This window comes from Panthera onca, chromosome B4, assembly GCF_046562875.1.
Source record: "Panthera onca isolate mPanOnc1 chromosome B4, mPanOnc1 haplotype 2, whole genome shotgun sequence".
NCBI classification, from domain to species: domain Eukaryota; kingdom Metazoa; phylum Chordata; class Mammalia; order Carnivora; family Felidae; genus Panthera; species Panthera onca.
The window spans coordinates 83286047-83299152 of record NC_138345.1 but is presented as its reverse complement, the minus strand read 5'-3'; the positions used below and the strand labels follow the sequence as shown (position 1 = coordinate 83299152).

Below are 13106 nucleotides of genomic sequence, written 5' to 3'. Positions count from 1 at the left end.
GGCTCCAGGCTCCCAGCTGTCAGCACAGAGTCCGACACGGGGCTCGAACCCACGAACTGTGATGAGATCATGACCTGAGCTGAAGTCAGATGCTCAACTGACTGAGCCACCCAGGCGCCCCTATTATTTTTAACATTTACTTATTTTGGAGGGAAGAGTGCAAGCAGAGGAGGGGTAGAGAGAGGGAGACAGAGGATCTGAAGCAGGCTCTGTGCTGACAGGCTGACAGCAGCGAGCCCAATGTGGGATTCGAACTCCTGAACCGTGAGATCATGATCTGAGCCAAAGTCAGATACTCAACTGACTGGGCCACCCAGGTGCCCCTATTTTAATTTTTTTTTTTTTTTTTTTTTTTTTTTTTGAGAGAGAGAGAGAGAGAGAGCTGGAGAGGTGCAGAGAGGGGGACAAAGGATCCAGAGTTGACTTTCTGCTGACAGCAGAGAGCCTGATGCAGAGCTCGAACTGATGAACCATGAGATCATTTTGGGAGCTGAAGTCTGATGCTTAGCCGGCTGAGCCACCTAGGTGTCCCTGCATGTGTCTGTTTGAGTTTGCGTTTCTGTATTATGTGGGTAAATACCCAGTAGTGCAATTGCTGGATCATAGGGTCTTTTAACTTTTTGAGGAACCTTCATACTGTTTCCCACAGTGACTACACCAGTGCAACATTGAATCCCCCAGCAGTGGAAGAGGATTCCTTTTTTCTACATCCTCACCAACATCTGTTGTTATTTCCTGTATTATTCATTGTAACCATTCTGACAGGTGTGAGGGTGACTATGTCATTGTAGTTTTGATTTGCATTTCCCTGATGATTAGTGATGATGAGCATCTTTTCACATATCTGTTGGCCATCTGTATGTCTTTTTTTGGAGAAATGTCTGTTCATGTATTCTTTTTAATTGGATTTTTAATTTTTGGGGTGTTGAGTTCATGTAAGTTCTTTATTTATTTTGATACTAACGTTTTATCGGATGTATCATTTGCATATATCTTCTCCCATTCCATAGGTTGCCTTTTAGTTTTGTTGATTGTTTCCTTCACTGTGTAGAAGCTGTTTGTTTGTTTATGCATGCTTTTGTTTATTTTTACTTTTGTTTCTTTTGCCTTGGGGGACATAAGAAAAAATTCTATGGCTGATGTCAGAGACATTACAGCCTGTGCTCTCTTGTAGGATTTTTATGGTTTCAAGTCTCACATTTAGGTCTTTAATCCCTTTTGAATTTATTTTTGTGTATGGTGTAAGAAAGTGGTCCAGTTTCATTCTTTTGCTGTTCCCTTTTCCCAACACCATTTGTGAAAGAGACATTGTCTTTCCCTTTGGATATTCTTTCCTGCTTTGTCCAAGATTAATTGACCGTATAATTGTGAGTTTATTTCTGGATTTTCTATTCTGTTCTGTTGTTCTGTATGTCTGTTTTTGTGCCAGTTTCATACTGTTTTGATTACTATAGCTTTGTAATACAACTTGAGGTCTGGAATTGTGATGCCTCCAGCTTTGCCTTTCTTTTTCAAGATTGTTTTGGCTATTTGGGGTCTTTTGTGGTTCCATACAAATTTTAAGATTGTTTGTTCTGTGAAAAATGCTTTTGGTGTTTTTTTTTTTTTAAGATTTTTATTTTATTTATTTACTTATGTATTTATGTATTTATTTACTCATTTATTTTAATGTTTATTTATTTTTGAAATAAAGTGCGAGTGGGGAGAAGGGCAGAGACACAGGGATCTGAAGTGGGCCCTGAGCTAACAGCAGAAAGACCAATGTGGGACTTGAACTCATAAACTACGAGATCATGACCTGAGCCAATTCTGACACTTAACCAACTGAGCGACCCAGGCGCCCCAAGATTTTTATTTTTTAAAGTAATCTCTATACCCAATGTGAGGCTGAACTCACAACCCCGAGATCAAGAGTCTCATGCTCTACTGACCGAGCCAGCCAGGCACCCCAAATGCTGTTGGTATTTTGATAGAGATTGCATTCAATGTGTAGATTGCTTTGGGCAGTATAGACACTTTAACAATATTTGTTCTTCCAATCGAGGAGCATGGAATGTCTTTCTATTTCTGTGTGTCATGTTGAATTTCTTTCATCAGTGTTTTATAGCTTTCAGAGTACAGCTTTTTCACCTCATTGGTTAGTTTTATTTCTTTGGATCTTATTAATTTTGGTACAGTTACAAATGGAATTGTTTTCTTAATTTTTCTTTAGGCTACTTCATTATTGGTGTATAGAAATGCAACAGATTTCTGAAAATAGTGAAAGTTTTACTTCTTTCTTGCCAGTTTGGATGCCTTTATTTCTTTTTGTTGTCTGATTGCTATGGCTAGAACATCTAGTACTAAGTTGAATAAAAGTGAGGAGAGTGGACATACTTGTCTTGTTCCTGATCTCAAGCGAAAGGCTCTCAACTTTTCCCCACTGAGGATGGTGTTAGCTGTGGGTTTTTCATATACCGTCTACATTATGTTGAGCTATGTTCCCTCTAAACCTACTTTGTGGAGGGTTTTTATTATGAATGGATGTTGTACTTTGTCAAATGCTTTTTCTGCATTTATTGAAATTATCGTATGGTTCTTATCCTATCTCTTATTTTTAAAAAATTTGTTTATTTAGAGAGACAGAGAGTGAGCTTGTGTGAGTGGAGGAGGAACAGAGAGAGATGGAAAGAATCCCAAGCAGACTTCATGGTGAGCACAGAGCCCAACGTGGGGCTCCATCTTACAAACTGTGAGATCATGACCTGAGCTGAAACGAAAAGTTGGACACTTAACCTACTGAGCCACCCAGGTGCCCCTCCTTTCCCTTATTGATGTGATGTATCACACTGATTGATTTGATAACATTGAGCCACCTTTGCAACCCAGGGATAAGTTCCACTTGATTGTGGTGAATGATTTTTTTTAATGTATTAATAGTTGGATTCAGGGGCGCCTGGGTGGCTCAGTCGGTTGAGCGTCCGACTTCGGCTCAGGTCATGATCTCACAGTTTGTGGGTTCGAGTCCCGTATCAGGCTCTGTGCTGACCGCTTGCTCAGAGCCTGGAGCCTGCTTCAGCTTCTGTGTCTCCTTCTCTCTCTGCCCCTCCCCCCACTCACGCTTTGTCTCACTCTGGTTCTCAAAAATACATGTAAAAAAAAAATTTTTTTTTAAATAGTTGGATTCAATTTGCTAGTATTTTGTTGAGGATTTTTGCATCTATGTTTATCAGACATAATGGCCTGTAGTTCTCTTTTTTTGTGGTACCTTTGGTTTGGTATCAGGGTGATGCTGGCCTCATAGAATGAATTTGGAAGTTTTCCTTCCTCTTCTATTTTTTTGGAATAGGTTGAGAAGAGTGGATTTTGACTCTTCTTTAAATGTTTGGTAGAATTTGAGGTGCTTGGGTGACTCAGTTAAGTATTCAACTCTTGGTTTTGGCTCAGGTCATGATTTAATGGTTTGTGAGATAGGGCCCCCCATAGGGCTCCATGCTGCCAGCACATAGCCTGTTTGGGATTCTTTCTCTCCCTCTCTCTCTCTATACCCCTCCCTCACTTGTGCGCACACTCCCTCTCTCTCAAAACAAACAAACAAACAAACAAACAAACAAACTTTTAAAAAGTTGGGGAGGGCGTGCCGGGGTGGCTCAGTCAGTTAAACGACATTGGCTCAGGTCATGATCTCGCAGTTCAAGAGTTCAAGCCCTGCATCAGGTTCTGTGCTGACAGTATGGAGCCTGCTTGCGATTCTGTCTCCCTCTGTCTCTGGCCCTCCCCCACTTGCTCGCTCTCTCTCTCTCTCAAAATAAATGAAAATAAACTTAAATATGATTTTTTAAAAAAGAATCATTTGTTAAAAAAAAAAATGTTTGGTAGAATTTGCCTGTGAAGTCATCTGATCCTGGACTTTTACTTGTTGGGAGCTTTTGATTAGTGATTCAATTCCTTTGCTGGTAATTCGTCTGTTCAAATTTTCTGTTTCTTCCAGGTTCAGTTTTGGTTATATATTTCTTGGAATTTATGTTTCTTCTAGGTTTTCCAACTTGTTGGTATATAGTTTTTCATAATTTTCTCTTATAATTGTGTGTATTTCTGTGGTGTTTGTTGTTATTTCTCCTCTCTCATTTGTGATTTTATTTATTTGGGTCCTTTCTTTTCTTGGTAAGTCTGGCTAGAGGTTTATCAATTTGATTGATTTTTTTTTTTTCCCCAAAAAAACCAGCTCTGGGTTTCACTGATCTATTCTATTTGTTTAGTTTCTGTATCATTTATTTCTGCTCTAATCTTTATTATTTCCTTCCTTCTGTTGGTTTTAAGTTTTGTTTGTTCTTTTTCTATTCTAGCTCCTTTAGGTGTAAATTTAGGTTGTTTATTTGAGATTTTTCTTGCTTCTTGAAGTAGACGTGTATTGCTATAAACATCCCTCTTAGAACTACTTTTACTGCATCCCAAGGGTTTTGAATGGTTGTGTTTTCATTTTCATTAGTTTCCATGTATTTTTTGTTTCTTATTTTATTTACTGGTTGACTCCTTCATTGTTCAGTAGCATGTTATTTAATCTCCATGTGTTTGTGGTCTTTTCAGAGTTTTTGTTATGGTTGACTACTAGCTTCATAGTGTGTGGTCAGAAAAGATGCATGGTATGACTTTGATCTTTTTGAGTAGTTGAGTGTTTTTTTTTGTGGCCTAATATGTGATCTATTCTGGACAGTGTTCCATGTGCATTTGAAAAGAATGTGTATTGTGCTGTTTTAGGATGGAATGTTGTGAATATATCTGTTAAATCCATCTGGTCCAGTATATCATACAAAGTCATTATTTCCTTGAGGCGCCTGGGTGGCTTCGCCGATTGAGTGTCCGACTCATGTCATGATCCCAGGGTCATGGGATCAAGCCCCAAGTTGGGCTCCGCACCAAGTGTGGAGCTTGCTTAGGATTCTCTCCCTCCCTCTCTCTCTCCCTCCCTCCCTCTCTCTCTCCCTCCCTCCCTCCCTGTCTCTCTCCCTCCCTCCCTCTCTCTCTCCCTCCCTCCCTCCCTCCCTCCCTTCTCCCTCTCCCATCCAAGTTGAGTGCTCTGTCTCTTTCTAAAATAAAATTAAAAAAAAACCAAAAAACAAAAAATAAAGCCATTGTTTCCTTGTTGATTTTCTGTTTAGATGATCTGTCCATTGATGTAAGTGGAGTGTTAAAGTCCCCTACTACCAATTAGTTCCTTTATATTTGTTATTAACTCTTTAATATATTTGGGTGCTTCCATATTGGGTGTATCAGTATTTACAATTATTGTATGTTCTTGTTGGATCATCTCCTTTATTATTATATAGTGTCTTTCTTTGTCTCTTGTTGCAGTCTTTTTTTTTTTTTTTTTTTTTTTTCAAGTAAGCTTCATGCCCAGTGTGGATCCCAGTGCGGGGCTTGAACTCGTGATGCTGAGATCAAGACCTGAGGTGAGCTCAAGAGTCAGACACTTAACCAGCTAAGCCACCCAGGCACCCCTCTTGTTACAGTCTTTGTTTTAAAGTCTATTTTGTCTGATAGAAGTATTGCTACTCCAGCCTTCTTTGACATCCATTTGCATGCTGGATGCTTCTCTATCCCCTCAGTTTCAATCTGCAGGTTTCTTTAGGTCTACAATTAGTCTCTTGTAGGCAGCATATAGATAGGTCTTTTTTTTTTTTTTTTTTTAATCCATTCTGTTACCCCATCTATGTCTTTTGACTGGAGCATTTAGTCCTATTATATTCAGAGCAATTATTGATAGAAATATATTTATTGCCTTTTTATTGTTTGTTTTGTGTTGTGTGTGAGGATTTTCTCTGATCCTTTTCTTGTCTTTCTCTTTCATGGTTTGCTGGTTTTCTGTAGTGATAGATTTGGATTTCTCTATTCTTTTGCATACTTATTAGATTCTTTTTTTATTAGTGGTTTTTGCTTTGTGGGTACTATTATGTTTATAACATCTTCTGCATATAGCAGTCTGTATTAAATTGATGGTTGTTTAGATTTGAAACCATTCTTGGGGTGCTTGGGTAACTCAGTAGGTTGGGTGTCCAACTCTTGATTTCAGCTCAGGTCATGATCCCAGGGTTGTGGGATCGAACCCCGTATCAGGCTCTGCGTTGAGAGAGAGGAGCCTGTGTAGGGTTCTGCCTTCCTCTCTCTCTGCCCCTCCCTTGTGTGCATGCACGTACTCTCTCTCTCTCTCTTAAAAATAAACATTTAAATTTGAACCCATTCTTTACTCCTGCCCAAGTTAGGTATATGATGTCATATTTTACACCCTTTTATTTTGTCAGTTCCTTGACTGATTTTTTACAGAAACACTCATTTTTACTGCTTTTGTGTTTCCTGCCTTCATACTTTTGGTCCTTCTTTTCCACTCAAAGAGTCCCCTTTAGTATTTCTTGCAGGACTGGTTTAGTGGTCATGAACTTCTTTAGTTTGTGTCTGGTTTTGTTTGTCTGCTTATGGGTTTTCCTTTATATGTAACTATATTCTTTTTGTCTTGTTGCTTTTAATATTTTTTCTTTATCACTGTATTTTGCCATTTTATTTATTATTATTATTTAATTTAATTTAATAAGCCCCAATGTGGGGCTTGAACTCACGACTCTGAAATCAAGAGTTGTATACTCTACTGACTGAGCCAGCCAAGCACCCTTTTTAATTTAATTTAATTTAATTTAATTTTATTTTATTTTATTTTAGTAATCTCTACACCCAGGCTGAAACTCATGACCCTGAAATCAAGAGTTGCATGCTCTTTCAACTGAGCCAGCCCGGTGCCCCTACCATTGTTAAACTGAACTTCATCATCTTTTCTTACCAAACTGGTTTCTCCTTCAGTGTTCTGATTTCAGTGGTAAAAATATCCTCCCCAGTTGTTCTCAAACCTTTTAGTATCAGAATTTCTTCACACTCTTAAAAATTATTGAGCCCCCCCCCCCCCAAAAGAGCTTTTGTTCATGATTGATAATATCTATCAATATTAGTGTATTGGAAATTAGAACTGAGAAACTTTAGAAACACTTATTAATTCATTTTAAAATGATAACCTATTACATGTTAACATAAAAGCAAGTCTTTTATGAAAAAACATTTCAAAACAGCAACAATAAAATTTAGGAGGAAATGTGTCATTGTTTTTCATTTTTAAAAATTTAATTTAATATTGGGGTTAATAGATGGATTCTCCTATCTGCCTTTTCATTCAGTTGGTTGTGATATAACATGTCCTTTGTTTTCTGGAAAATACCGTCATATACCTGTGAGAGCATGATAGTGAAAAGTGCAAACAAGACCTTAGTACATTATAAAAGTTCTTTTTGACTTTGCAGAAAAAACAAGTCTTGGAGATTTCTAGGGGTTTCAGGCCACACTTTGTGAAGCTGCTTTTCTGTCCAGTCACTTGAGTGTCTTATACTTCTCACACAGTCATCATACACATCACTAAGTCTTAGTGATTTTTATCTCCTGATGCTTCTTGGGTCACAGTCCCGTCATTCTGTAGTCAGAATTCTTTTTCCTAGCTGGTGTCTCTTCCTCTATTTTATTTTCTTTCTAAGCTATACACATTGTAGCAAAAGTAATATTTCTAAAATAGAAATATGATGATGTAATCCATTTTTGAAAATCCATTACAAGTTTCTCATAGCTTTAGTTAGTATGCAAGATGTTTTATGATCCTGTTTCCACTGATCTCTAGCTTTTTTTTCTCAAGCTACTTTTCTGTGAGTGCCTTATACTCTAGCTTTCTTTATGCAATACTTGCTGTTCTGAGAAAGCATCGTGGTGATCCATATGTCTGTGTTAATGATACTATTTGTTGGGTTCACACTGTATTCCTGGCACTGTGTTCTAAGTACTTTATATATGTATTTTCTCATTTAATTTCCACACAGCCTTCCAAAAAAAGTGTTCTAATCATTCCATTTTATAGGTAAAGAAACTGAGGTTTAGAGAGATTAAGTAACTCTCCTCAAATCATCTAGCTGGTGAATATGGAATCTAGGCCTGTTTTTCCACTTCTCTATTAGGCTAAATACTATTTATCCTGGAGGATTAGGCTTAAACCTCCCTTCCTTCTGGAAGCCTTTCTTCTGGTATGATATTTATATGCCTGCTCCCTCTATTCCCATTAAACCTTGTGAGCAGCTCTAACTAGCACTTAACAATACATTATATTTTACTTGTTTGTCTCCCGTACCATTGATTGTCCTGGTAGGTGCAGAAAGGGAACTTGACTCCTCTGACACAAGAATCTTAGATTGCATTCCAACATCTTTGTCCCTAAGAAGAAAATGAATATTGGAGACCTTAAAACCTAATGTCACTGTGGGCCTACTTAGTCTATTCATTCTATGCAAGCAGGTCCTTCAATTTCAGAGGAACCATAAAACAGATAATACTATTATTTCTATATTAATTCTTCCAAGATTTAAAAATAGTGACCCTGATCTTCTTTTATTAGTTTAGAGAAGACTAAATAACAACAACAAAAATAATAGCTAACATTTATTTAAGTGCTTTCCATGTGTCTAAATATTTTACCTGTATATTAACTCACTTAATTTTTACAGCTCCATGAGATAGTTATTATTACCTTTGTTTTACAGATAAGGGAAACCGAGGAACCAAGAGATTAAGTAACTTGCCCAAGATCACACAGCTTGTAAGTGGCAGAGCTTGAAATCAAATCTCTAAAAACTATACTGTACAAAATACTGAATCTTCTTTATCCAAGATCCCATAGTTGTATTCTTTGTTAGGATAAAGGTAAGTGAGGATTAGAGGTAAAATTATATGGCACAACTCTGGTGTAGTGATCTTAGAGAAAAAGGTGATTTAGTATAGATTTTTAAAAGTGTGTTTTCTTTTTAAAACAGCATCTTTTTGGTATAAATGAAAGGATCTTTCATGTTATCTTTATTACAAAATCATTATCACAGTTCTGAGCTCCAGCTCAATTAATTCCCACTTTCCCAGTGAATAACAGCAAACACAAAGTTTTACATTTTAATTGACACTTATGAGTTTGATAATAATTTTTCTTCTCCCAGCAGGTTTCATTGCTTAATTTCAGAATCCTGTTTTCTTTATTTATTAGAGAAACACATCTGAACTTTATCTTTTTGGTGGGATTCATTTGCCCTTATCTATTTTCTGTGACCCCAGTCTCTTGAGCATTGCAGTGGATGTTTAATTTTGAGAATGTTAATTAGCTTCAGTAATTACATACCTTGGGGCATTTCTAGACATTTATAGCTTTGTATTTTTTTGTATAGAAGAGGATATATTGGAGCTTGTTGGGTTTTAAGGTTGTTTGTTTGTTTGTTTGTTTGTTTTTAAAGATAGCTTTGAATTTTGTTCAGGGAGGAGTTCTTAAGTCAGTCATGGAATTTAGGACTATTGGGAGTTTTATTTTACCAGTTCCCAGGAATATCCTAGTTGTGTTTTGCTAATAGTATCATGAGGTCACTAAGAGTAGTTGTTTTTTGATGATGCCTTATGTTGTAGTTGAGTTTCAGAATCAGACCGATACAGAGGATGCAGTTTTCTTCAGATAAACCTTTGAATAAGAACCCAGGCTAGTTTTGGGATTTGTGTGATACAGAAAGCACATCTGTAACATGTCCCCTCTGGTGACACACTTTTAATTCTCAGTTATACAGAATGTGCTTTGAGCTATCTTTTTACCAGTCATCATTCTGTCTACTCAGTTTCATGTATAATGTTGTCAAGGTCATTTCAATCTCTTTCAGAATAGATTTGATTCCAAATCATCTACTTCTGCTACAGTGTTCTAACCTTTTTGTTAAGTTTATTTATTTATTTTGAGAAAGAGAGAGCATGCGCTCACAAGCAGGGGAGGAGCAGAGAGAGAGGCAGAGAGGGAGAATCCCAAGCAGGCTCTACACCAGCAGTGCAGAGCCCGATGCAGAGCTCAAACCCATGAACCTGGAAATCATGACCTGAGCCGAAGTTGGACACTCAACCAAGTGAGCCACCCAGGAGCCCCACAGTATTCTAGGAGTATTCATCAGAGATAAATGGATTGATTGAGGAAATTTGAAAAACATAATATATTTTTGAGAATGTGATGAGGTGTAAGATACAGTTTGTAGAATTGTTTTGAGTTCTTTGGAATTGATGCAAGACTTGAGGAAGCTGGGGATAAAAATGTGAGATGTGCAGAAAGGACTTTTTTCCTCAATTACTCTTTTAGATTTTGTTTTTACTTGATCCCATTCTATTTGAAGCTTAAAACAAGAGCTTCAGTACAGTTTAGTTAGTTGAATTATCCTCTCTTGTAGGATTATGTATGAAATTACTGAGTATTATTAATATCCCTCTGCAAACAGGTGAGGGAGCAAAGTTGAAGAGAGCAGAAATGTCCTCATATTAAAGGCATACTCTAATGTTTTCAATAATTTCATTTTCTTTTTTTTTTTTAATGTTTACTCATTTTTGAAACAGAGAGACAGAGCACAAGTTGGGGAGGGGCACAGAGAGAGAAAGGGAGACACAGGATCTGAAGCAGGCTCCAAGCTATGAGCTGTCATCACAGAGCCTGACTCGGGGATTGAACTCACAAACCACGAGATCATGTCCTGAGCAGAAATTGGATGCTTAACCGACTGAGCCACCCAGGCGCCCCTTTAAATTTTTTTTAATGTTTATTTATTGTTGAGAGAGAGAGAGAGAGAGAGAAAGAGACAGAGACAGAGAACATGAATGGGGGCGGGGCAGAGAGAGAGAGGTAGACACAGAATCCAAAGCAGTCTCCAGGCTTTGAACTGTCAGCACAGAGCCCCACGTGGGGCTTAAACTCACAAACTGCGAGATCATGACCTGAGCCAAAGTTGGGAGGTTAACCAACTGAGCCACTCAGGTGCCCCTCAGTAATTTCATTTTTAAGAAAACTGTTCTGAAATTACAAGAAGCAGCTAAGAAAAGTTGCCATATATAAATAATTTATTTTCTGATTATACCAGGCTTGCTAGCATATTATATTGATGTTGGGTGTCAGATAAGCACTCTATACTTGTTTTTTGTAGTTAATGGTTTATTAACAAATACTTATTTGTCGTGTCAGGAACCGTCTGAGAGTATGGGATATAGCAGTAAAGAAAAAGGAAAAATCCCTGCCCTTATAGAACGTACATTTTTTCTCCAGTTTTATTAAGATATAATTGGTATACAGCTCTGTGTAAGTGTCAGGTGTACTACATAGTGATTTTACATACATATATTGAGAAATGATTACCACAGTAAGTTTACTTAGCATTCATCTTCTTATATAATTACAAAAAAAATAAAGCTTACATTTTAATGGGAGAAATGGTTGTAACAAAAACAGCAACCAATACCACCAGACTTCCATGGAGTCAATGACAGAAATTCCTAAAATGAGACCCAGAAATGGCTGTGTTTTGTTGTACTTTCTCTGAAATTGGCCCTACATTTTTGCCCTTTTAGTCCCTTTTATGCCTATACTGGGGAGAAGAGTGATGGCAGAGCATCTAGTAATGCTTCAGTTTTTCTCAGATTTGCTCTGCACCAGGTACCCTGCAAAATTATTTTAAAAATTATTTCATTGCATTAAAATCCTATGAAGGAGATTATTTTATGGGTCAGTAAAATGAAGTTTATAAGAGGTAGTGTAGTTACAAACCAGATCACATTAAAAAAACAGAAACAGGCACCTGGGTGGCTTGGGTCAGCTTTGGTTTCGGCTCAGGTCATGATCTCATGTTTTGTGAGTTCAAGCCCCCTGTCGGGTTCCGTGGGGCCTGCTTGGGATTCTCTCTCCCTCTTTCTCTGCTCCTCCCCTGCTTACATGCATGCATGCTCTCTCTCTCTCAAAACAAAACAAAACAAAACAAAACAAAACAAAACAAAACCAGAAACGATAAAAAAAAAAAAAAACCTTGAATCAGATCACATAGCTGGTATGTGATAGGGCTAGATAGGCCTGCTCCTACCAATTTCAGGACAAAAGCATGAATAAAAGCACAGTTTTCGTATCTCTATACTTAGGTTATAAATCAAGATAAAAAAAACTGTTAGAAAAGTATTTCTGGGTGCCTGGGTGGCTCAGTTGGTTGTGTGTCCGACTTCGGCTCAGGTCACGATCTTGCCGTTTGTGAGTTAGAGCCTCTCATGGGGCTCTGTGCTGACAGCTCAGAGCCTGGAGCCTGCTTCAGATTGTGTGTCTCCTTCTCTCTCTGCCCCTCCCCGGCTTGTGTTCTGTCTCTCTCTGTCTCTCAAAAATGAATAAATGTAAAAAGCAAAAAAAAAAATTTTTTTTAAATGTTTTTAACAGAAAAATATTTCCTCTTCTACACAGACATGTATTTTCCTAATGACCTAGAAGGCCAGAATTATTGGACTACTCAGAGTTCTGAGACAGGTACCCTCCAAGTCTAGTCTCAATCCTCAGACTCTCATCATTTGTCCCTTGGCCATGATTCAGACCATGGAATGTGTACAACAGTGGGTATAGGTATTGTCGATGGCAGGACAGAGTTTGAGAAGAGATCCACTGAAGGCCTTGGAAGTAGGCTCAAAACTGCTTGGGCAGGGAATTCTGATCCAGAGCATAGTCGGGGTTGGTAGAGTCAGGGGCTTCAGGTAGATTTGTCCACTTGGTCCAGTGAACATCTTGCCTGAGGGGATAGACAGGTCAGAAGAGGGTCAGAGTGGATATCTAAAGTGTAAGATCCAGAATAGGGTTCCTTTACTATAACCAAGGGTAGTACCAGTGCCAGGACTGAAATCCAGGTCTGTGTGACTATACTGTCTCTTGTCAACAGTAAGAAAGCCTGGATTTACAAAGAAAGGAAGTGTTGGTTTACTGTCTGGTAAATGGAGCAAGGATCTGTCCATGTTATCTCATGCTTGGAGAAGTGCTTTAGGATGGACTATTTTTTTCTTTCTTTCTTAAATGTTTGCTTATTTTTGAGAGGGACAGAGACAGAGTGTGAGTGGGAGAGGGGCAAAGAGAGAGGGAGACACAGAAGCAGAAGCAAGCTCCAGGCTCTGAGCTGTCAGAACAGAGCCCGACCCGGGACTCAAACTCAAGAACTGCGAGATCATGACCTGAGCCAAAGTTGGACGCTTAA

At 38.1% G+C, this 13106-nt stretch overlaps 1 protein-coding gene across 36 annotated transcripts in view; it reads left to right on the top strand.

Moving 5' to 3' along the window:
• Nucleotides 1–13106, top strand: part of R3HDM2 (R3H domain containing 2) — a 161490-nt gene that overhangs the window by 51021 nt on the left and 97363 nt on the right. For 22 of the 36 annotated variants that reach the window (XM_060657175.3, XM_060657205.3, XM_060657192.3 and 19 more), the window contains one exon: nucleotides 8598–8653. The exons of 9 other annotated variants lie outside the window; for them this stretch is intronic. In XM_060657175.3, the coding sequence (XP_060513158.1) occupies nucleotides 8598–8653 (56 nt within the window). Of the gene's footprint in view, nucleotides 1–5361; nucleotides 5430–8597; nucleotides 8654–13106 lie in introns of all 36 variants that reach the window. 5 more of the 36 variants (XM_060657197.3, XM_060657193.3, XM_078449763.2 and 2 more) reach the window with 1 other exon arrangement.